A 22475-nucleotide genomic window follows, 5' to 3' on the forward strand; every position below is an offset into this window, starting at 1 on the left:
GTGATTTTTTTTCATGGCTTGGCACCCATGAACTTTTGCCATCTGCGTATGTATTTGAGGAGTATGTGGCTCCCAGTGGTACAGGGATGGAATGAGGAAAAGATTAAGCCATAGAGGGTGCCATCACCCAAGGGGTTGCAAGCCTCGGCTGAACTCAGGTCAGGCAGATTTCTTTAGCGAGGAAGAAAATGAATTAAGAAGACTTCACTCACGCCTGTAATCCTAGCTCTCTGGGAGGCCGAGGCGGGCGGATTGTTTGAGCTCAGGAGTTCGAAACCAGCCTGAGCAAGAGCGAGACCCCGTCTCTACTAAAAATTAGAAAGAACTTAATTGGACAACTAAAAATATATAGAAAAAAAATTAGCCGGGCATTGTGGCACATGCCTGTAGTCCCAGCTACTCAGGAGGCTGAGGCAGAAGGATCGCTTGAGCCCAGGAGTCTGAGGTTGCTGTGAGCTAGGTTGACGCCACGGCACTCTAGCCCGGGCAACACAGTGAGACTCTGTCTCAAAAAAAAAAAAAAGAAGACCTCACTGAGGCTGCCTTCTGTGCCTAGCTGGGGTGTTCATGTTGCAGGCAAAACAAAGAGCACATGGTTACTGCTGTCTGAGAGTCCATGTTCCTGAAGGGTCTCGCCTTCACATGGAAACCCAGGTGTATTCACTTAGAAACTGGGTTGTCATTTGAAGGCAATTCTGAGAACCATGAACTAATTAGGCCCCTTACCATCCACCTCCACCTAAGCCCCTTGTTTCCTTGGAATTTTATGGACCTTTAGGGAGTGCTCAGGTCACTTTTCTGCAGAAGGAGCTCTTTCTACAGCCTCCCGGCAGCTCTGAACACCAGCGCCATCAGCCCGGTAGGATCTTTTGCCTCCAGGGGGACAGCAGCTCAGGAAGTAGATTAAATCCACTTAGGCAAACTATGGCCCACTTTTCATTCCTAAGTATTATTTTAAAAGTTTTCAAAAAGGGATCACTTATTCTTATGGAAATGAGACAACATTGGAGGGTGAAAAATACAAGCCCAATATGCTTATAGTTATGAAAACGCATCAGAATTTCTTGCTAAATTCTTGAGGTTTTCTTATAATAGATCCCACTAATTTTTAACTTATGTCCTTATCTGAAAACATTTGGTTTTCCCAATTCTAAACAGGTGTTTCTAGAGTTTGATAAGAAAAATACTGAAATTCTCATTAAAATCTGGACAGTACAGGCTTCTTCAGCTCAGGGTTCACTGTCAGCCTAGCCCATGTTTTTAGTGGCCAAAGTGTCATCATTCGTGCAGGCAGATTGCCCCCTGCTGGAGGATTAGGATATCGTCACTTAAGGCAAAGTGGACAGCCTCGAGTTTTCCTAACTCTCAATTATTAAGCTCTTTGTGTGCCCAGCACTGCACTGGGCACCAAGGAAGATGTGAATATAATATAAGACAAGCTTTTACCCCAAGGACGTCACACAGTCTGGTTAGAAAATGACGTATACACCAATTAAACCGCTGAAAACAAAACCAGCCAATAGATTTAGAATCAGGGAGCCCCTGAATATTTGAGCTAGAAGAGATTTTGGAGGGAATTGTATGAAGTCATTTTTAATATAGATGCTGAATAGAATGGGGATGCCAGTGGTCGCAACTAAACAGAGATGAGAAGTCCGGGGGTGAAATCTGAAGACCCTGTGTTTATGCAGTCAGCCCGATGTCAGCTCCTAAGTACCGCTCCCTCTTCTCCTCCCCGTTTCTGGGTACGCAGAAGGCTTCCTTTCTCACAATCTACGGTCCTCCCAGGTAATGGCCAGTGAGAAACTAATTCCTTATCCTCGTGTCCAAAAGTGGTTCTAGATCAAATGGTGACATAGACAAGGCAACACAAGGCAACTGTGGCCCTTCTGCTGTGGTCTTCCTCCAGATAAGGGCTTTGACAACTCGGCCTGGTAACCCCAGGGCTCCCACGTCAGAGGACAGCTGTAACCCTGGGTGATACCCTTAACCCCCCTCAACCCCAGCTTCCTCTTCTATACAGAGGGAATGATGGTTACTTTTAGAGATGTCCAGAGGGCTAGAGATTTTATATATGCAACACCTTGCGCGTGTGTTAATTGTTGGAAAAAATTCCAGTCATCCTGGTTAAATAAGCTATAAGACAAAATATATATATACAGTAGTGGAACAGGAGTGTTGTCTCTTGTCACAATGCCATTTGGGTGAGGCAGTGTGGAATGTGATGAACTAGAAGCATTTTGTCATTTTAACTTTCAAAAGCGTAGTCAGTTCTCAGAAAACTCATGTCAGATTTTCTGGCCTGCCTGTAACCTCAGTGGAAACACTTAAATGGAAGGTGTGCTGAATTTAAAATCAAGAGATTGAAGAAAGGGGTATTTTATGTAAAGTCACTTAAAGAAGTTGATCCAGTGATAAAGTAATTAGAAGTACAGAAGGTTCAGGTGGCCACCATGAGGGGACAGGTGAGATTTTAGATGGAACTTAATGTCATGTTTCTGAAGAGAGTGACATGGAACATCCTGCTTGGGCAGTCGTCCCACTTGTCCCGTCTGGGCTGTGCGTGGAAGTATTATCGGCAGCCCAGACCCGGCAGCCTGGGCAGGGAGGGGTCCAGCGTTTGTGATGAGGGGAGGATGGCAGCTGACAGGCAGAGCCACGCAAACAGAGGCCAGTCCCCTCACTGAGGCTCTCGTGGCCGGCAGCCGGTGGTGGGCTCACCAGGACACAGCCACCCAAGTAGCAGGCCACAGAGCTGGGAGTGAGGTCGGTAGTGGTCAGGGAACCAGGTAAGCTGATTGCTGACCTCGGGCAGCCCCAGGAGGTTGGCTGGAGCCCTGCAAGTCCTTCCTGACTCCAGTCAGGGCTGGTGTTGGCGTTCACTGATGGAGTGTCCAGACAAGGACAGCAGGGCTGGGCCCAGCAGCTCGTATCTCAAGAGGGTGTACCTAAGTCGTGGTGGCCAATTTCTTTATTTGGAATTTGATGTGACATTGAGATGATCTCATCTTTGTTGATTTCTGTGCTTTCTAAGAATCCCTTCTGTCTTTTCCATTCTGTCCTGTCCTGTCGGGTAGACTGATGACGAGGATGAAGTTGAGGTATGACTGTTTATAAACACGAAGAACGCCACATGACCTTCCCATGTGTGCTGTAGTCTAACCTAACATAACCAGCATGAAGCATCAGCACCACTCAGTGCTTTAAACCATGCATGGACATCTTCTGGTTGGTTTTTGTGTGATCACTAACCACCTGGCCGGCTCCCGTCATGCCATATGTGCCAGGGACTGGAGGGTCACCTGCACTTTCCAAGCTGTCCCTGAGCCCAGGCCGGCCAGTAGCCCTGTCGTGAGTGACAGGTTCAGCAGGTCTCTCCCTGCTGCTACTGGAAAAGTGGACAAGGGCTTTTCCTTTCATTCCCCTGTCCGAGCCTTTTGGCAACTCAAGTATGAGAACTGGATTCTAGAATAACCATATTAAGAGGCCTCAAACCAAAGAGGAAGTGGGGCCGTAGCCAGGAGCCAGGCCAGAGCCTCTACCACCAGCCCGTGGGTAGCCTCTGCGGTGTGCCCATTTCCTTGATTGGCGTCCATGGCACCCGTGGGTCAGTGTGTGCAGTGCTGGGATGGCAGGGGCTCCTCCCCGACCCTGGGTGCAGGAGCAAGAGCCAGAAACCAAGCTGGCGCTGACTGGCCCTGGAAAATGAGGAGGGAGCAGTGTAGATGGTGCAAGACCCCAACCCTGTTGCTGAGACACTGGATGAAAAGAAGCCAGGAATCCATGGACTGTTCTTTGCAAATGTTGCTCTGACTTTGTTCTTCATCCAGATGTTTGGCATGGTCTACGCACAGTGTTCTAGCATACCTCTTTTAAAACATACATGCCTCGACTTTCTGTTCAGTTAGAATTAGAGAAAATCATCATGTGTTTGTAATGCTTATTAAAACAACTACATTTTGACATAACCGAAAGTCGTGTTGACGAATTCAGTTTCAGCATGAATTTTTGTGTTCTGTTCTGGGCCCTGACACTAACCCTCTTGCAGCCCATGGCAAGCCACTTATTCTTGAAGGGACTCAGTTTCTTTTTCTTTAAAGTGCGGTGGGACTAGATCTGAAAGAATCCTTCCCAACTCTTAACATGGTGTGATTCTGTGACTGAATCTCACGTTTGTAATTCTCTCGTCATAAGTGATCTTTAAGAAAAACGTATCTGCTTTCTGGCACTAAGTAACAAAATAAAGCTTAACACATATGATTAACAAGGTGTATTTTAATTCTCATATCGGGGCTTTTGTGTTAAAGACAAACTTGATTTTTTAGCTCTTCCCAGAGTCACTATCAGTTGGCTCTGGCACACACCCACTGAGGGAATCCGAGAGACCCGCTACAACGATGGCTGGGTGGTGTTCCTTCTGGTGCCGGTGGCTTTTCTTTCTGATGATAGATCTTCTTGTAGACACAGATGTTTTATCATTAATCGACAAGCTCAGTAACTTCTGTAACTCATGTATGCAGAATGCACACAGAAAAGACAGAGGGAGGTTTTCCTTAACTGAAAGTTGTATAAGCTTCATGGGGAGTCTCCCTCACATCCTAACTCCCCTTTGGTTTTGCAGTCTGGCAAGTTCTCTGGCAGCTCTCCGGCGCCACCGAGCCAGCCGCAGGGTCTGAGCTATGCCGAGGACGCGGCCGAGCATGAGAACATGAAGGCTGTGCTGAAAACCTCTTCCCCTGCCGTGGAGGACGCCACCCCCGTGCTGGGCATCCGCACTCGCAGCAGAGCAAGCAGAGGTAACTCCTGGCCGCGCGGGCTCATCTCGTCTTCCCTTCTCGGCTTGGCCACCCTGGGGTAGTCCAGTCCCTGAGGCAGGGTACAGGGTACAGCTGCTACGGGCATTGGCAGGATTTTCAGTGCCAACATAACTGCTCACCTTCCTTTGCTAAAGCCTCTCTGACCCACCTGCAGTAGCTGCGTCCCTAAAGCATACCTTACTTTGCACAGAAAGAATTCTTACTGTGGTCGGATCCTCCTGGGTTAAAGCAGGGGTCGGGAGACTGCAGCCTGCAAGCCAAATGTAGACTGCCACCTGTTTTTGTAAATAGAGTTTTACTGGAACACAGCCACGCATGTTCATTTGTGCTTCGGCCATGGCTGCTTTGCACAGCAGCAGAGTTGAGCCGATGTGACAGGTGGCAGGACCTGCAGAGCCTAAAACATTTACTATACAGACAAAGCTCACCAGCCCCAACCCCTGGATTAAAGCACTATCCCTTTGTGCCTTTTTAAAATCCTTACAGGCACAGGTAATCCTAAAACTTCAAAATGGTGAAGACAGATTAGAGTTTCCAGAGTTGTTTTATAATTAGAAGGGATTAGGAGGCATTTTACATTGGAGAATGTCTGCCTGCATTTCCCTGGTCTGGGTTGATAATTCCATGTGACGCCTCCTGAGTTTCCTCACTGCTGGCAGGATAAAGCCCGCACTATTCATGCTGTTATTTGAGGTCCCTGTCATCTGGTTCTAGCCTATCTCCCAAACTTGGCTTTGTCTTGTCCCCACATTGTTGCTACCACCCTTCTGGAACACTCTACAGGCCCTTGATCCCCCTGTTGCTCACGCTGCCCCTCAGCGCAGGATGCCCTCTCTGCCCATCCAGTCCCCACTCATCTCCAGAAACCACCTCCTCCAGCCACTCTCTGGCTTCCAGATGGTCTTTCTCTTCAGTGCACCTGAGAGACCCCAGATTAGACCCTTTAAGGATGATAAACTTTAAAGAGAATCAGCTACTGGAAATCGGCTTTCTCCTCTCAGTGTTTGCTTTAGCATACACTATGCATACAGCTAGAAGAGAGCATGTAATTTTGTCCAGATTGAGATGCTTTGGAGTGTGAAAGGGGTGTTCGTGGTAATTATGCTGGAACAATAAGTAAAACGGAGCATGTCAGGTAAGCTGGTTTGTGGGTTACCTTACACATCGCAGAAACTCGGGAACAAATGAATGCATGGATGGATGCAGCCACCCACCAGGCATCTTCCTAGGCTCTAGTGAACGTGCAGACAGAAGCATATGACTAGCATATTCTCAGCTGCATATCAAAGTAAAAGCCCTATTTAAGGGTAAACACCAAAGTCCAACACTAATAAGAGAAGGGAGCTAGAATCAGTGATGCCGCACTCACAGGAAGTAAGAAAACCAGTCAGTAATTCTATAAAAAACACCCAAGTGCCACTCCACTCGGGAATCCCACAGAAACCTTACGGTTCTGGAACACGGCTCGCAGGCCCTTTTGAGATCCTCCTTGCGTGGCAGTTTGTGGCTCTTTGGTTCATAGGACACTCATGTGCATCCACTGAGGTACAGGGGCTGCAGACTCTGGCCTGATGGCCCTGGGAGATGTTCCAGTAACAGAACATAAACAGGTTGTGCCAATTTTAAAAGAAAATAGACATCTGTTTCTGAGCAGAAAGGACAAAGAGAAAAGAATGTCACTGGGTTTGTACAGTACAGAGTCATTTTCACTGGCCGATGAATGGGATTAAAAAGGGAGGTGTTCGGTTTCTCTGTAGCTTCACACCCATCTGAAAGGAGAGACTTCTGCTCTCACGTGGCATGTGGTAGGAAGTGGCAGGCCACCACTCCTGCTCTAACTAGGAATCAAAGAAAGAAATGGTAAAGCCTTCTTTTAAAAGACATCAGAGCACTGTGAAAGGAGACAGTATTACACAGGCTAGAGTTCTAGGGGAGCTGAGCCTCTCTAGGAGCACTTGCCACGTGGGCACAGGCTGGGGACCGGGCTTGCCCCGGTGGGGTGACTCTAGTGGCTGTAGAGAAGCCAGCAGAACTTGCAGTAGCCATGTGAGATAAGAGACTGAGTTGGGAGCAACCCCAGATGAAGATGATTTTCTCCGTGAGACTTTTGCTAAGTGCAGCATAGGGGCTGGGGGTAAGGGGGTGCCGTCAGATGGTGCTACTGGCCCAGAAAGGCTGAAGGAAACCCACAGTCTTGAACAAAGTTGAGGAACAAAGACAAGCTAGAGTAAGCACCTTCGACAAATACTCTCAGACGTTAGCCTCAGGACATTTAGAAAGAGGTGGGCTGATCCTTAACTGAAACTGCCATCTGGCCTCTCCCCGGCTGAGTCCCTCACCACAGCCAGGCACAGAGGAGAGGGAGGCTCTCTGGAGCAGAATGACAGCGACTTCAGTCTTTACTTTCTTTTACACACAAAGTCTAGTGCATGGTAAAAATTACGAGCCAAGGGAAGAACATGAAAATATGACTCACAATTAAGAGGAAAAGTAGAGGAAGAGCGGCAGACTCATAAGGGATCTAGATGTTGAAATGTACAGTCAAGGACTTGAAGTGATCATTACAAATGTTAAAAATAAAAACTAAAGGAAAACAGACAAATGGATTAAAAGGTGAATAATTTCAATAGAGAATCATAATCTATAAAAAAGAATCAAATGGCCATTCTAAAATGACAAACTATGAAATAAGGACCTCATTGGATAGATTTAACAGCCATTGATCCCAGCAAAAGAGAGGATTAATGATTGGGGTTAATAGAAAATGTACAAACGGAAGCATGGTGAGAACAAAATGTGAGAGAGATGTTGGACACGGTCAAATAATCTAAGATGTGTAATTGGAGTACTATAAAAAGAGGGATAATAAGTAACATTTGAAGAGAGAATGGCTGAGAATTTCCCGAAACTGATGATAGGTGTCAACCCACGTATTGAAGAAACTTAGTAAATCCGAGCACAATAAATAGAGAACAATATGATAGGCAAACCAAAGATCAAGATAAAATCTTCAAGACAGAAAAGATACATTACCTTCTAAGGCAAAACAGTAAGAATGATGACTCACTTTTTGACAGGAAGTATGGAAACCAGAAAAACATGGAATTACATCTTTAAACTGCCAAAGGAAAATGCTTCTAACCTAGAAGTCTATCCCTAGGGAAGTTATCTTTCAGAAATGAAGGCGATTTTTTTTGCATTAAAACAGTAGAATATCTATGTTGATATAAGTATTTTCCTTGTAGATTATTTCCTTATGTTAAGGAAGAGAAGAGGAAAAAAAAATTACAGCGTTGTTTTTTCCAATTACAATTTCTATATTTTAAGAAATGAAGTAAAAGTGATTTTGTGCAATTATGGTCTTAGAATGCTTTTTCCCCTCCACCATATCTCGAAACACTTGGGAGACTTGGATGAGTCGCATGGCCCCTTGAGTATGTCAGATGTGTGTGCAGCATTCTCCTGATGGCTGTGTGTGGATGCAGGGGCTCCAGAAAGAGGAGCATGTATGACCAGGAAGAATGGAAATAAAAGATAATGAGGACAGTAACAAAGAGGAGAGGAGATAAAAAGTAGAACGAGGAGTGAGGCCGTCAGGGAACGAAGTCATCCCCAAACTGAGTTTGACAGTCTTGAACCTGTGGCAAGATGTTCCTTTAAGCATCTCCTGCCACATTACATGGACAGCAGACCCCTAGGAATGTGTGAGATGGGAAAGCATAGGTAATTCTCGGAGGGAAGATTAGATGATGCCTGCCTTTATGGCCCACTGCTTGGAAAATGTATCAGGAGCAAATACAATTGATCGAGCTTTGTATGTTTTCGGAAGATTAGTTTGACATTTCATGATGAGACACAGAATTATAAATCAGTAGGTAAAAGGGAAAATAGGAAATTGCTGGGTGAAACACAATTGAATCGCACTATTGATTGCTGTGCTCCGAGGAGGGCCATTGTTCGGGGGCACTGCGGAGTCCCCGGCTGAAAGCTGTGGTGTCGTGCGGCCTTTTACCTCCCGTTGGAACATCTAGAGCATCCTGAGAATGCAGAAAGATTCAGCAGCAATTTTGAAAATTCCTTTCTGAGAAGACCCTACTTTGTAAGGGTTTATTATAATGCTGAAAAACTGGTCTTTTGATGAGAGCAAGTAGATCAAGTTCCCTTGGGTACAAGCAGAGAAAGTACAATTTACTATTCTTGCATGCGCCAGTGCTATAGGTATGCTCCCATTAAAAAAAAAAAAAAACTAAGCAAGACAACTTTTCAAAACTATATCAACAACAAAAAAACATGTCATTTGCAAACGTCATTGTCCTATAGCCACAGGTCTCTCATACATGCGGGTGGTGGAGCACCTGGAGTCCCAGCACTCCTTTGGCAAAATGTGAATTATTTATGTATTGTATTCAGTTGTGTGAATTTTACTAGCAGGAATTATGACTATATTATAGCATATTACGTATTTGCAGTGACATTTCAAGCACACACATGTGTGTTTATGAAAATCAGTCTACTGAACTGTGATCCACTGTTTCCAACCACTGACATCCATATTTTTTTCTTTGTTCATTTATTACCAACCAGGTGGTTTGCAAGCAACAGAACTTAAAAAAAAAATTAGTATGGGGGAAGAACTCAAACATTTAAAATGTTTATTAACATTTTTTTCTTCTGAATTGGGAGAAGCTGGCTATTCCTCAGCGTAAGCTGGACCTTGGTCAGGCTGGAGTGCCTGTGTCCCATAGGCAGTGATTTTGAGAAGTGTCACCTCTAGGCTTTTGAAGTTGTTGTACATTTATTACAAGATGAAGTGTAGGTAGTAGAAATTAACAGATTTGAGCACACAGTACATTGTTCCTTTAGTGGAAACATTCACCATCCTACAGAAGAGATTTCACAAGGAAGTTGATCTGCCACAAAGGCATAGTTCTGGATACATTAGCATTAATCTCTGACTGTTCAACATTATTTGGAACCCACATTTTGGTGGCGCTTTCTTCTTGCTTGTCTGTAGGGAGATACTTTTAAGCCAGACCTGGACTGTCTTAACATGTAGTTATTTATAAACACATTTTTCTGGTCAGGGAGCAGATGAATGTACCAAAGAAAAAATATATCCCCTTTGCCGGTTCAAGAGGGCAATCCTGTTACCATTTTTAAAGACTAGGGAATCCAAAGACAAGCTGTATATTACAAAATCCATTGGTTTCTACTTAACTCGATGAGAAGTTAGGGATAGTTGACATTCACTAGGCACATACGTGCCCCAGTAGAGAGCTGACTCAGTAGAACCCTCAGTGGGTCTCTCTGCACTGCTGGATGTGCTCTGGTGGGTCTCAGTGATGGGTGCGGGGTGTGGCGTAGGTCAGCTGCCCTCAGGTGAGCACAGGACGAGGAGGTGAAGACAGCACACCCAGGGGTAGAGAGTTAACTTACAAGAGACAGGAACACAGCTGTGTTATGGGGTGGTACACAATAAGTGCCCCGAGTATGGGTTTGTTCAGAGCAGGTTACAGTGGTGCCCCCTGCAGCGGGACAGGTTAGCGCTCCGGATCTGTCACTAACTCCAAGGCTTCCACTCTGATCGCCGTGATGATCCTTTGCCGACAGAACTCAGCTGCTTGGAGGAACAGTGCTGTGTGTTTTCTTCTGGGTTTGCTTCTCTCTGAGTACGTTGCACTCTCTGGCGGTTTGATTTTTCAGGATCCACTGGTTCCTGGACTATGGGAACCGATGACTCACCTAACGTCACCGACGATGCAGCCGATGAGATCATGGACCGCATCGTCAAGTCGGCCACCCAAGTGCCCAGTCAGCGAGCGGTGCCGAGGGAGAGGAAGCGATCCCGGGCCAACCGGAAATCTCGTGAGTGCATTTAAGGAGGGGCGAGGGACTCACCCCTGCAGGGATCTGCCCCTCTGTTCTGCATGACCCGGGGAAAGGTAGGGACTCAGAGACCAGCTCCGGTGTCAGTGGCTGCCTGGAGTGCCCACCTGCACTCGTAAACAGAAGGTTGACTGTCAGTGTTGGTCGTTGTGGAGGATGCGAGCTGCAGCCACACCTGTCCGGGATATCTCGAGTCACACTCTGTCCCCAGGAAGGTCTGAAAGGCCCTTAAATGTCTCTGTTGTGTAGGGTGGGCACAAGTGGGGCCCATTGCCAAGTACTGGCCCAGGTGCTTTGCTGGAGGCCGTATTTCTGCCCTTCCCCCAGCATCGGGGGTCACTTGCTGAGTGGGAGACTGGTTCCCCTGGGGTTCGCCACTGCCCATAGCATGTTGAAGGTGAAAACCAGGGGTGGCAGGTGATTTGATGGTCATTAGGATGCTTAAAATATTTAATGTTAGCATAGGTTGGTCAAACAGAGGATTCATCTCAAAATGAATTATTTTCCCTTTGGTCTGAGACTACAGCCTGCTCCTGCCCACTGAACTCAGGGGTGTGGAGTTGCCTCTGTGGGGGGCGCTGTGCCGACTCCCACAGGAACTGCTCTCCTAGAGAAACAGGATCCTGCGTGTCCTTTGACATCTGCCTGCGTTAGCTGTGGCCTTGGGTGTTTCAGAAGAGAGCTCAGCCCCCACGCTTCAGCCTGCTGCCAGGTCATTCTAGAGACAGCTTGTGTCTCCAGCGGCTTTGCCTCTGAGAATAGGGGATGGTGACAAGGAAAGGGAGCCTGGTGTCCTTCCCCTGTTCTGTCTCCCAAAAGTGAAAGGAAAGTGGCTCCAGATAGACAGGGAGTTCAGCAAAACTCAAACTCAGAGGGCCCCCAACTTGCTTCACCGTTGAGATCCACACAGGAGGTGATGGGGTGTGGGCTGTGTAGGTTGGACCCAGTGGTTCTGTTGGGCCCACGGAGACACTTGTTTCTAGGGTAAAGATCACTGTAACAGATTCCTGCGGCCTTTCGGACCCTGAGCCTTTTATGTGAACTGCTCTAGTTTCTGATGGGATTTTTTCCCCAGAAGGGAAAAATAACACTGGGTGGGGCACGGGGAGGGGAGAATGTGATTCTCATTCAGTAAGATGGGTGGCCTGAGAGTCTGCTTCTGACAAGCTCCTAGATAAGGTCGATGCTGCTGGCCCTTGGCACACACTTTGAGTAATAGGGCTCTTGAGCTGTGGTTCTCAGCCCTGGCTGGACATTAGAATGTTCTGCAGAGTTTTTAAAATTCCAGATATCTGGGCTGCACCTAGGCCAACTACTTCAGGGCCTCAGGGGTGAGGCCTTGAGGTCTGGGTCCCTGCCCCTGGGGGATTAGAGGGGATTAGAGGCAGTAGGGGGTAGGCTCTCCCTCCACTGTGGGCCCTTCCCCATGTTTCCCCCAGTTTTTAAAATGGAAAATGGTCATTCAGGGAGCCTGGCCTTTTATACCCTCAGGAATATGTTTGTGGGTTCCAACATCAACATCTAATGCCTTTACATTTATTTCTTCTGATAGTTTGCAATTTCTCTGTCCTCTGAATTCTTTGCCTGTCCCCTGGTGCGCCTGTGAAAGAACTTGGCTAGGGACTTGCTCCTCAAAGTTGGACCTCAGACGATATTTGTGTTTCCTGGTGGTTTGTTAGAAATGCAGATTCATGAGCCCTATCCAGGGTGAGACCCCCAGTGATTCACCCTCACAATAAGGTGATCATTCCTAGGGCACGAGACCAGAAGTGGAATTGCCAGGTCTCTCGGTGACAAACTCTTCTCCAAAGGGGCCAGGCTCTTCCACCCTCACACTGTGTGCGGAATCTCAGCTGCTCCAGGCCAAGGCAGCCCTTCCATTTGTGCCTGTCTGAATGGGGTGGTATTTCCTTGTGGTTTTAATTGACATTTCCCTCCACTCTAGGTCGGTGGAGCCTACTGCCATTTGCCTCTCTTCTTTCGTGTGTGATTTGTCCATGTCGTTTCATGATAAGAAATATACTTTTTAAATACATTTTAGATGAAACTTCTAGAAGGCTTTTTGCAGTCTTAGGTAGATTGTCTTCAGTAGTTCCCCTTCATTGGCCTCCTGTTAGTTACTTCAATAAACTGGTAATCAAATGGCAGAAACCTTGCACCAGTGAACTCCTGGGCTTCCTGCCACGGGCAGCGTCAGTGCTAGAGTCGCCGTGGGGAGAAGCTGGGAAGAGCCCGCAGGGACATGGGCCAAGGGGGCTGGGGGAGGCTGCCGGGCCAGGGATGCCCTGACAGAAAGTGGGACGGGCTGGGCCAGGAACCTCAGAAAAGGAAACTACATGGGACATTGGCCTGGCCAGTCCCTGGAGGCCCAGGATACGTGTTCCTTCTAAAGGTTACATGTCTGCATTGGCTGTACCCACCCTCTGGTCTAGAGAGGACCAGATTCCTAGAGAGACACATAACGTCCCTGGGAACAATAACACAGTCGTAATTAATTTTCCTCTTCAATCTGGCTGGAGAGAGATTTTGCCTGTTTTTGTGGTTGACATAAGATAATTTCCTGTGGTATTGTTTCCATTTCAATTTTATGCAAAACAGCCGTATATTCTTTTTATTTAGCCAAACACATTTTTTCCCGTGACATAGTTACTATAACCGATACAGCACAGCGTGTATGTGTTTTTCTGTAATGGGTTTAATTTATTAGTAACGGCACTATCAACAGAAATTTAAGAAGGGGGAAGTTAGACTTTGATTTCTATTATAAAGGGATGACAAACTGCAGCTTTTCACAAGAGGTTAAAGGAATGAGAAAAAGCAATTTGCAAAATCAATGTGAGGTGTAGAGATTTGGACCTCACCCTGTAACAGTGCTGTATTTGATTTCAGTGTTTAGTGGTGGCACTGAGGACAGTGGATAATGAATAACCAACATATTTGGGCCATAATTCATTTGGCTAAAGACAGTAATAGTCCAGCTATTGCAGGAAACGAAACAATCCATCCCATAGTCTTGAAATTTACAGCCTGCAAGCCAAGACACTTGAGGATCCTAAGAGATAATCAAATGTCTGCTTTCCTGTATGTCGCTGGTGACTGGGCCTATGCATGCCCAGCGTCCTGCTAGAGCCCGGACTATGTGGTCAGTTGCGACATGCCAAGGGCATCTGAATGGATTTACAGGTTCCCCTGGTTTGGGTCTGCTGCTTTTCCAGCTGGTGCCAATCAGGGGTTCATTTCGTAAAATGTTTCAAATTGTCCAGGTGATGTCTAGCTTGTGCATTGGTTGATCCAACTCACCCAATGTGCTCCCCCAGATTCTAGCCACGGCTCTCCAGGGAGTACCTAATGATTCTTAGAGCTCATTAAAGATGGGCTGACCTTCCTATAAAGATAGCTGAGGGTGCCCACCCACGGACACAGGACCCGGGACAGAAGGGTAAATAGAACAAGCCAAAGAGAGAACCGAAGGTCTCTTCCCTAAACCCAGTGGAGAGTTGCTGCATCCTGGGGGGAATCCCTCACTCCAGAGTAGGGTGGGGCAGAGCCAGGACACTGGCATGATAAAAAGTCAGAAGGTCGGGGCTTAGGTGGAAGCCTCCAAGTTAGAGAATGGAGGGAAGAGTTTTGAAGTGTTCCGCTGCACTGAATGGTTCTCTGGTTGTTTCATTTTCAGACAAATCACCCCCCAAAGCAGAGGAAACTGGCATGTTGAAAGAGGAGGCTGGCTTTTACGTCCCCCCGCCACATCTGTTTGAGTGCCAGGCACCCATTTGGCCCAGAGTAGAGGTTCGAAAGGAGGGAGGATCAGTAAAAAGAGGAATCCAAGAATCTGTCCTTCCTGCCTCCAGTAGCTGTTCTGAGGGTGAAGCAGAGGGTTCCCCAGACGGTGCTCAGGAAAGCGCCAAGCACCTTGCCAGCTGACGTTGCAGTGTTTCATTGTCTTTGCTGCCAAGTTCAAAAGGAATCTATTTCCATGCTCAGGAATGAGCACATCCAGGGTGGTTGTGGGGTTAAGTGAGGCACCTATGACAGGTTCCCACACCCTTCCTCCCTCCCTCCCAGGTTCTGTCCTGCTGCTGGTAGAAGTTTGCAGCTGCCTGTAGGTGCTTAGGGGCTGCCTAGCATGCCCTACCCAATTGTCGCTCTGCTACCATCGCCACCTCCCCTGCCCCACTGTCTACCTCGCCCTGCCTGCTGCAATAAGTAGGCCAGGCCTGTCTCCACCTCTCTTTTTACCCCCAGGATGCTGGCGCCTGTGCACACAAAGGCTGCATTGTCAACAAGGCACTTGGTAGTATTATTGTGACACACCAGACAGAGAACTGATGAGCTAGACTTAATCTGCAAAGGGGAAAGGCAGTTTTGTCCTACCTAGAACTTGAAATATTGCTTAAAACTCTGAGTCTGTGGCTTCCTGAGCCACCCTTCCTTCTTATCTGTATGTTTCCCCGAGTTTAGGGAGGCTCTCCCGTCAAACAATGGAGAGAACTTCTGCTTCCTTCCCGGCCAAACTCCATGCTCTCCCTTTGCTCGCCCAAGATATAACTCGTAGGAGGTGGTCAGCTTTTGCATTTTAACTGCTCTCTGTTCAGTTCCTGCCTAGGAACCAGAGAGATGTTTAAGGAGCTCTGGATGCTATTGTAGCCTCAGTCACAGGAGGAAAAGTGTCGTAGGGCCTCTGCAAAGCCAAGGACACCACAGCCAGAGCAGCGCCTACAGGAAGTGCCCAATGCCGTGAGAATGTCTGAGAGCCGTCTCAGTGTGAGTGCACTTCATTTTGTGTTAGGTGGAACTCGGAGATTTCAACCCTGCCACCACAAAAGCCTTCGCCTTCTGAGGGCCCTGCCTTTCCCTGTGTCTCAGATGGCAGTGATTTGAGTCACTGGCTGACCATCTGATGCCCGGGAGAAGAATACTATGCAGTATGTGGGCCTCTCGCAGAGACTATTGTTCAGTGTGTCTGGGGTGAGTCCCAGAAGTTGAGTTTAAGTCAACCAGGTTTGGTAACCTCTTTTTTTAACATTGTCCCAGGTTTTATTGTTTTAACATTTTACTTTGAGAGAATTTTATACCTACAGAAAAGTTACAAAAATAGTGCAGAGAGTTGCCTTGTATCCTTCCCCCAGCTTCCCCTAATGTTATCACCTTGTGTAACCACAGGACTATTGATCAAAACTAAGAAATTATTAATAACATCAGTACAGTACCATTAACTAAACTGTAGGCTTTATTCAGATTTCACCAGTGTTTCCACTACGGTCCTCTCTTGGCTCCATGATCCTACCCAGGACACCACATTGCATTTAGCCAATACATTTCCTTAGTCTCCTCTGCTCTGTGGGGGACATTTCATGACCTTGACACTCTGGAAAAGTGGAGAGGATAAATGGGCAGTGTGGGACAGCAGCAGGGCCGGTGACAACCTAACCAAGACACAGACATTTAAGGCATCTTGAAGTTCTGATACTAGTTTAATCCTAGACACACTGCTCCCAGTATACCTGGTTGGAAACAGAAAATCTTCAGAATCTTAGGGATTTAAAAAAAAATCAAAAAATGTATTTTCAAATTATTTTTGATATTATGTGCAAAAAAATGAAAAAACATCTGTCAGTGATCTAAAGGTGAAAGAATACAAATGGATTTCTGGAATGTAGAAATAAAGCTTGGTCAATTTCCCATTGATGTGAAAGATGGTCAGAGAATGTCCTGGCAGCCTGTAATACCAGCGCTTTGGGAGGCCTAGGTGAGAGGGTTACTTAAGGTCAGGAGTTCAAGACCAGCCTGGGCAACAAAAAAATTTTTAAAAGTTAGCTGGGCATGGTGGCATGCACCTATAGTCCCAGCTACTCAGGAAGCTGAGGCAGGAGGATCGCTTTAGGCCAGGAGTTTGAGGCTACAATGAGCCATGATTGCACCACTGTACTATAGCCTGGGTGACAAAGTGAGACCTTGTCTCTTAAAAGAAAAAAATGTCCTGCCAGGTAGCAGGAGGACACACCTGTTTCCAGCATGGGCTGTAATCCAACATCCTGGCTGAAATCCTTCTCTACCACTTACTGTGTGCCCTTGCACCAGTGACTTGATCTCTCTGTGCTGCCCTTTGCTCACAACAGAGCTTGTTGTTATCTCCCTGATAGAGCTTCCATAAAGATTAAAGAAAAACAGTCCATGGAGACACTCAGTAAATGGCAGCCGCCATTGCCATTGTTCTCAGATTCAACTCATCTTAACAAAGAGAACTTTATAGGATTAAGACATTTTTTCATTTCTAGTGAGGAAAAAAAAAGAGAAAGAACTTGTGGTGTTTCCTCGAGTTCCCGGACACTCCTGTGCTGCATGTTGACAGCAGAGGTGCCCTGTGTCAGATCCCCCTGCTGTCACTTCAGCATCATGGGAGCTGTCACCAGTGCCTGGGCACACAGCGGCTGCTGGTGCCATCAGATTGACCCTCGCTGTCTATGGCGGAGCTGCGAGGCAGGTGGGGACAAATGGTTCCAGTCTGTTTTCTACTGAGCAGCTTCAGGGAGGGGAGGCCGTCACGTCTGAAAGGCTGCAGAGTGGCTTCCATTCAGCCAGAGCGTTCAAGCCGGACGTAGGAACGGGGAGCGGAGAGGGTGGGTGTGGTCTTACCAGACCATAAGCCCCCACCTCACCCCATCTGGACTCGAGAAGTCCCTCCATTTGGTAGGAGAGTTGTTTCTACTGTACAAGTTGACTGTATGATTCTATATCCCGCCAGCCCTGTTTGCTGGTCCCTCTGTTCTCCTATGTCCCCAGCCCTTTTTTGTTTTCTGGAAACTCTCTGAGTGAGAGCCAGCTCCCTGTCCGGACATGGTCTGCTGCCCTGAGCATTTCTCCTCACACCGTGTCCCTGCCGCCATGACACAGAGGCTCTAATCGCAACACTTGGCTCAGGGTCGATGTTCAGGTGACGTCTGCTAAATGACGAATGAACTGGTGAGCAGACGGATGGATGAAGGGACAACCAAAGGGGCCCTTTCTGTGCGTGACTTGAATCGGTGTGAAACTGATTTCAGCCGATTGCTTGCATTTCACACGTTCCTTCGAGTGGTAAAGTGAATTGAGGGTTCAGATTCTCAAGGTCTTTTTCATTACGTTAAGGGGTTAATACGTGAATGTATCTGAATTGTTATGAAGGTCACAGAAAGTAGGATTCCATAAATGGGGGAGATATTTCTATGAATACTCAAATTTTCAGGGACTCATGGGCCAAGCAAAGGGAACTAAGCCTATGCTGGCTTTTCCCCACATCAAGGACACATGTGCCCAGGGTGGAGGGGTGAAGAAGGGGTGGGTGAGGGTCCCAAGTGGCTTGGAGCATGAAAACTGAGTAGGCCTCTGAGGGAGAGGGCACAGCCTCTTTGCTGTCAGGCAGCAAGGCTGATGCGGGATGGTTTAGCTTTGACCTATCTGACCATGTCCCAGATAGGCTGGCCCAATGCCCATAGCTATTAGGAGGTTATTACATGTGCTATATTTATATGAACCGAACACAGCAATTACGGGACTAAGGCAAATGTGTGAACAGAAGTGTTAAAGAAGCATCTTTAAGTACCTTCTTGGGTAAAATGCCCACCAATCTGTGAGGTCTTCTATAGTTACTCAGCCAAGAAATACACCTAAATGCACAAAGATTGTGGTTCATAGACTCATGTCCATGCTTTCTTCTGCAGCTAATGAAATTTAAGTTGCCCAGCTAGTGCAGCATGGACTTCTTCAGGCAGTATTTTGTATCTTGCTTAAGAGGTCTCAGCAAGGGGTCTTTCTTGCCCAAGAGAGAGATTTTATCTTATTTTCTGCTATTAAAATTGTTATCTTTCTTTAACAAACACTTTAAGATGTGTTTAAAGAATATAAAAAGTTATTATAAACTAGTATTTTTACTGCTGCCCCATAGAATGAATTCCATGACTCAGTTAAATGTCATCTGCCTCTAGCCAAGACTCTGGAGCCAAATATTTTGTCTAGTCAAGTTAGACACTTGGTTTGGAGTCCAAGGGGTCGGGGGAGGGATAGCTAGCACAAGATCCGCTGTGTATGGATGGCTCTGGGCCCAAAGCTAGGCTTGGAAGTGCAGTAGTGTGGGGTGGTATGATTTGAGGGTACCCCTCACCACACAACCTCGTGTCTTTGCAAAAATCCATACTTAATGTCTGTGAGTTTTCCTTAAGAGTTTTGAGTCCTTGAGTTAAACGCTGAGCACACAGTAGGTTCTCCATAAATTATTCGTTGATTGACCAATTGATGGATTAGATATTGGCCCCTATTCAAAGTACTGATTCCTGGGAGAGAAGAAACATTTATTAATAGATGTTAGCCTCCATTCCTTCTACCATGGGCATGGCTCTTTCAGCTCTTTTGTCCTCAGGCTAAGTGAGCTTTTGTTCAGTGGACAGTGGGGAGGCATAGACTATGGGGTGTTGCCTGCAGACCCATGAGGTGGGGCCCTGGCCTGTGGGGAAGAGATGAGGGGCGCTGGGTCTGGCAAGGGAAACAAGAAGACACTAAGGTGAGCTTTACTTTGTCCAGACTCTGATCAACAGCTGCCCTGATCATCTCAGGGACTCTGACTGATTTGGGATTTAGACAAGATCCATAGCATGCCTCTTCTAAAAAATCGAATAAATACCCCCAAACTCTGTATGACCTTTAAAGAAATACACAGTAGACCAAATGCAATTTGTAAATCAAGGAAAATGTAATTAGTCAACCTTTCAAATGAAAAGATTGTCTTGGGAAAGGCAGCTGCCTCCTCATTCACCCTTAGTCAGCCGTTGAGATTGATCAATACTAAACAATAGGCAAAGCTATGATGTCAAGCTAAACACCAGCCAATTCTAAGTCAGTTAAACACGAGCATCCCACCAATTGTCAGTCGTAACCCTCAATGAAGGTGGTCATTGGCCCTTCTTAAGCCTTGCGTGTTTCATACAAAACACCCACCACATTCACCCAGAAGTTGTTTGGCAGTTTGCTCCTTGGCATGCATTCTGCAAGGAGTCACTGGTTATTTTAGTCATTGCCTCTGGAGGCCCTTTGATTATGCACTAGTTATTGTCTTACCCAATTTGTATCACTGGAACTCACATTTTCCAGTGCTCTGGAATTTCTTTTCCAGCTCTGATACGCTCCTCATGTTGGGCAGATGCTAAGGTCTCAGCATGCCATCTGGACTTCTGCAGTTTGCGCCCATTTCTTGGAAACCTCGTGAGGGCAAGCCTCTCCTCCCTTCACCCCTCTTTACAAGTCACCCCAACTCCTCTTGGCTCTCCAGTTCAGTGCCCATATCTTCAGGTCAGCCTGTTGTAGCCCCAAGATTTTTGCACCCTAGCAGGCAGCCAGCCAGCCAGGTTGCATCAGCAGGAGTGGAGTGCTGCAGAGTGTGGGCCCTCTGGCTTCCCTGGGAGTCCTTCGGGAGAGGAAGGAACTGGTGTGCCGACTGCCCTACCCGTGCTAATACCCCCTTCTCTTCTCCTCCCTCTGGCTGTGATCTGCGGGTGCTGCTGCAGTGCGAAGGACCCTGAAGAGCGGCCTGACTCCAGAAGAAGCCAGAGCCCTGGGCTTGGTCGGCACATCGGAATTGCAGCTCTGACACTCGTGGGGCACCCCAAGAAATGTGCTGAGCAGAGGGCAAGCTCTTGCTGGACAGAACTCTTCCCGTGGGAGCGAGGGAGACCTGACCCTAACATATGATGGTTCAGAAAGGGAGTGCTCGATTGTAGGTGTCACCACATGGCTTGTGGTGCCCGCTACGCATTGACTTGGATCCCCAGGAGTGTCCCGCACATAATTTCTCCATCGTGTCAGCTGTGTTCCTCTTGATTCCTTGACACTTGCTTTATTTGTTCCAAAGTGTGACACCTTTTCTGGGCAAGGAACAGCCCCTTCAAGGAGCAAATCACTTCTGTCACAGTTATTATGGTAACATGAGGCAATTTGATTAGATTCACAGACTGGGTCTCCACAACACCAAAATATCCGGATGTAAACTCCAAACATGTACACAAAAGAAAGCACAGATTGTTTACCAGTTGTGGATTTTAGATGTACTAAATGTTTATACAAATACGTAAATGTACACCATGTTTCAAATACTAAATAAATAGAGTTTAATGCCATAATGAGAAACTTTTATTCCCCGGAATATAGGGCCATAGCTTCACAGGCTTGCCGCCTCTGGAATCGAAACCTGTCCTCTGTTTCATCAGAAACACCCTTGCATGGAAAGGCCTTCAGGCCCTTTGGGTTTTATTTTGTTAATAGAGTGAGTAGCATCAGCAATTTTGCGCTCTTTGAAACTGTTGATTTAATTGGGTATAAGTCTTTGTTGCAGGACATGTTGGCCATGGGTAACCTAATATAGATCACCTTACCCGTGTGGTTGGTTTTGCTCCATTGTGATGCGGAAGCAAAAATTAGAGTAGCATTTTACAAATTCAATTATTCTGCAGCTCACTTGCCTCTTAAGTAAAAGTGAGTTTTCTCAAAAAAGTTTCTAAGTCACCAAAACAAAATGGAAATTCAAAGCTTTGTCTCCACAGAACCTTAGATTGCACATTTGGTACACTCGTGTATCACTCCACAGTGGGGATACATTCGAGAAATGCGCCGTTAGGTGATTTCATTGTTGTGCAGACATCATGGAGTGTACCTACACAAACCCAGGTGGCACAGCCTACTGCACAACTAGGCTGTGGGGTATAGCCTACTGCTCCTAGGCTACACACCCATACAGCATGTTACTGTACTGAGTACTCTATGTGATCGTAACACAATGGTAAGTATTAATATTTGTGTATCCAAACATAGAAAAGGTACAGTCAAAATACAGTATAAAAGATAAAAATGGTACACCTGTATAGGGCACTGGAAGTTGCTCTGCGGGAGTCAGTCAGAGTGGTGAATGAATATGATGGCCTAGGACATTAAGTACACTTTTATATAAATGACAGCATGGTAGCTTTTTTTACACCAGCATCACCATAACCATGTGAGTAATACGGTGCACTGAAATGCTATGTCAGCTACAATGTCACTAGGCAATAGGAATTTTCAGCTCCATTATAATCTAACAGGACTGCTATTGTTTATGCAGTCTGTCATTGACCAAAATGTCATTATGCAGTGCATGATGGTACTTGGTTCTCCAGTACAGGTCATCAAGAGCTAAGATCACAGGGGGAGCTGCTGTGAGCACTGCCGAGGAGGCCAAGGTAGTGCCCAAGCCTTCCATGGAAGCCCCTTAGGTCACACGGTTCCCCGTGAAGAACTTCTGCCTCCAAAAACAGGAAAAGGTAAATCACTGCGGTAGGTATTGTGGGGGAGGAGTTGAATGATCATCACATCACTAGTTCCATCTTTGTCTTGTTTTCAAAACCTCTGTGACTCTGCTTTCCTACATCTGGGCATACATGATTTATAGACAATGCGCAGTAGTATTGCCTAAAAAGCCAAAGGTAAAAATATCCACCGCATAGGGCTCTGTGACTGTGTCCCCACCTCTGTTCCATCCTTACTGATTAAGTGACAGGGAGCTCTTTCAAGCAGGCATTGTCAAATAAGACATGATGGATGTGAACATCCCAGAAGAGCCTGGAACCTGGAGAGTTAGGTCTCTATAGTACAGACAATTGAGTTTATTTAACCACCTTATTGAAAAGGAGACATAGGGTATTAATACACATTTTGTTTATGGTTCTAAATAGCATGTGTGTTATTTCTACTTATGGTTTAATAGTTTGTGAG

General features: G+C 46.5%; 1 protein-coding gene across 3 annotated transcripts in view; it reads left to right on the plus strand.

Moving 5' to 3' along the window:
- Positions 1-20851, plus strand: part of FHOD3 (formin homology 2 domain containing 3) — a 447358-nt gene extending 426507 nt beyond the window's left edge. For 2 of the 3 annotated variants that reach the window (XM_012656604.1, XM_012656605.1), the window contains 3 exons: positions 4622-4796; positions 10521-10682; positions 20240-20851. In XM_012656604.1, coding sequence (XP_012512058.1) covers positions 4622-4796; positions 10521-10682; positions 20240-20322 — 420 coding nt within the window. In that variant the 3' untranslated portion in view covers positions 20323-20851. Of the gene's footprint in view, positions 1-3077; positions 3102-4621; positions 4797-10520; positions 10683-20239 lie in introns of all 3 variants that reach the window. The other variant, XM_012656603.1, reaches the window with a different exon arrangement.
- The last annotated feature ends 1624 nt before the right edge of the window (positions 20852-22475 follow it).

This window comes from Propithecus coquereli, unplaced genomic scaffold (genome assembly GCF_000956105.1).
Source record: "Propithecus coquereli isolate 6110/MARCELLA unplaced genomic scaffold, Pcoq_1.0 Scaffold51, whole genome shotgun sequence".
NCBI classification, from domain to species: Eukaryota; Metazoa; Chordata; class Mammalia; order Primates; family Indriidae; genus Propithecus; species Propithecus coquereli.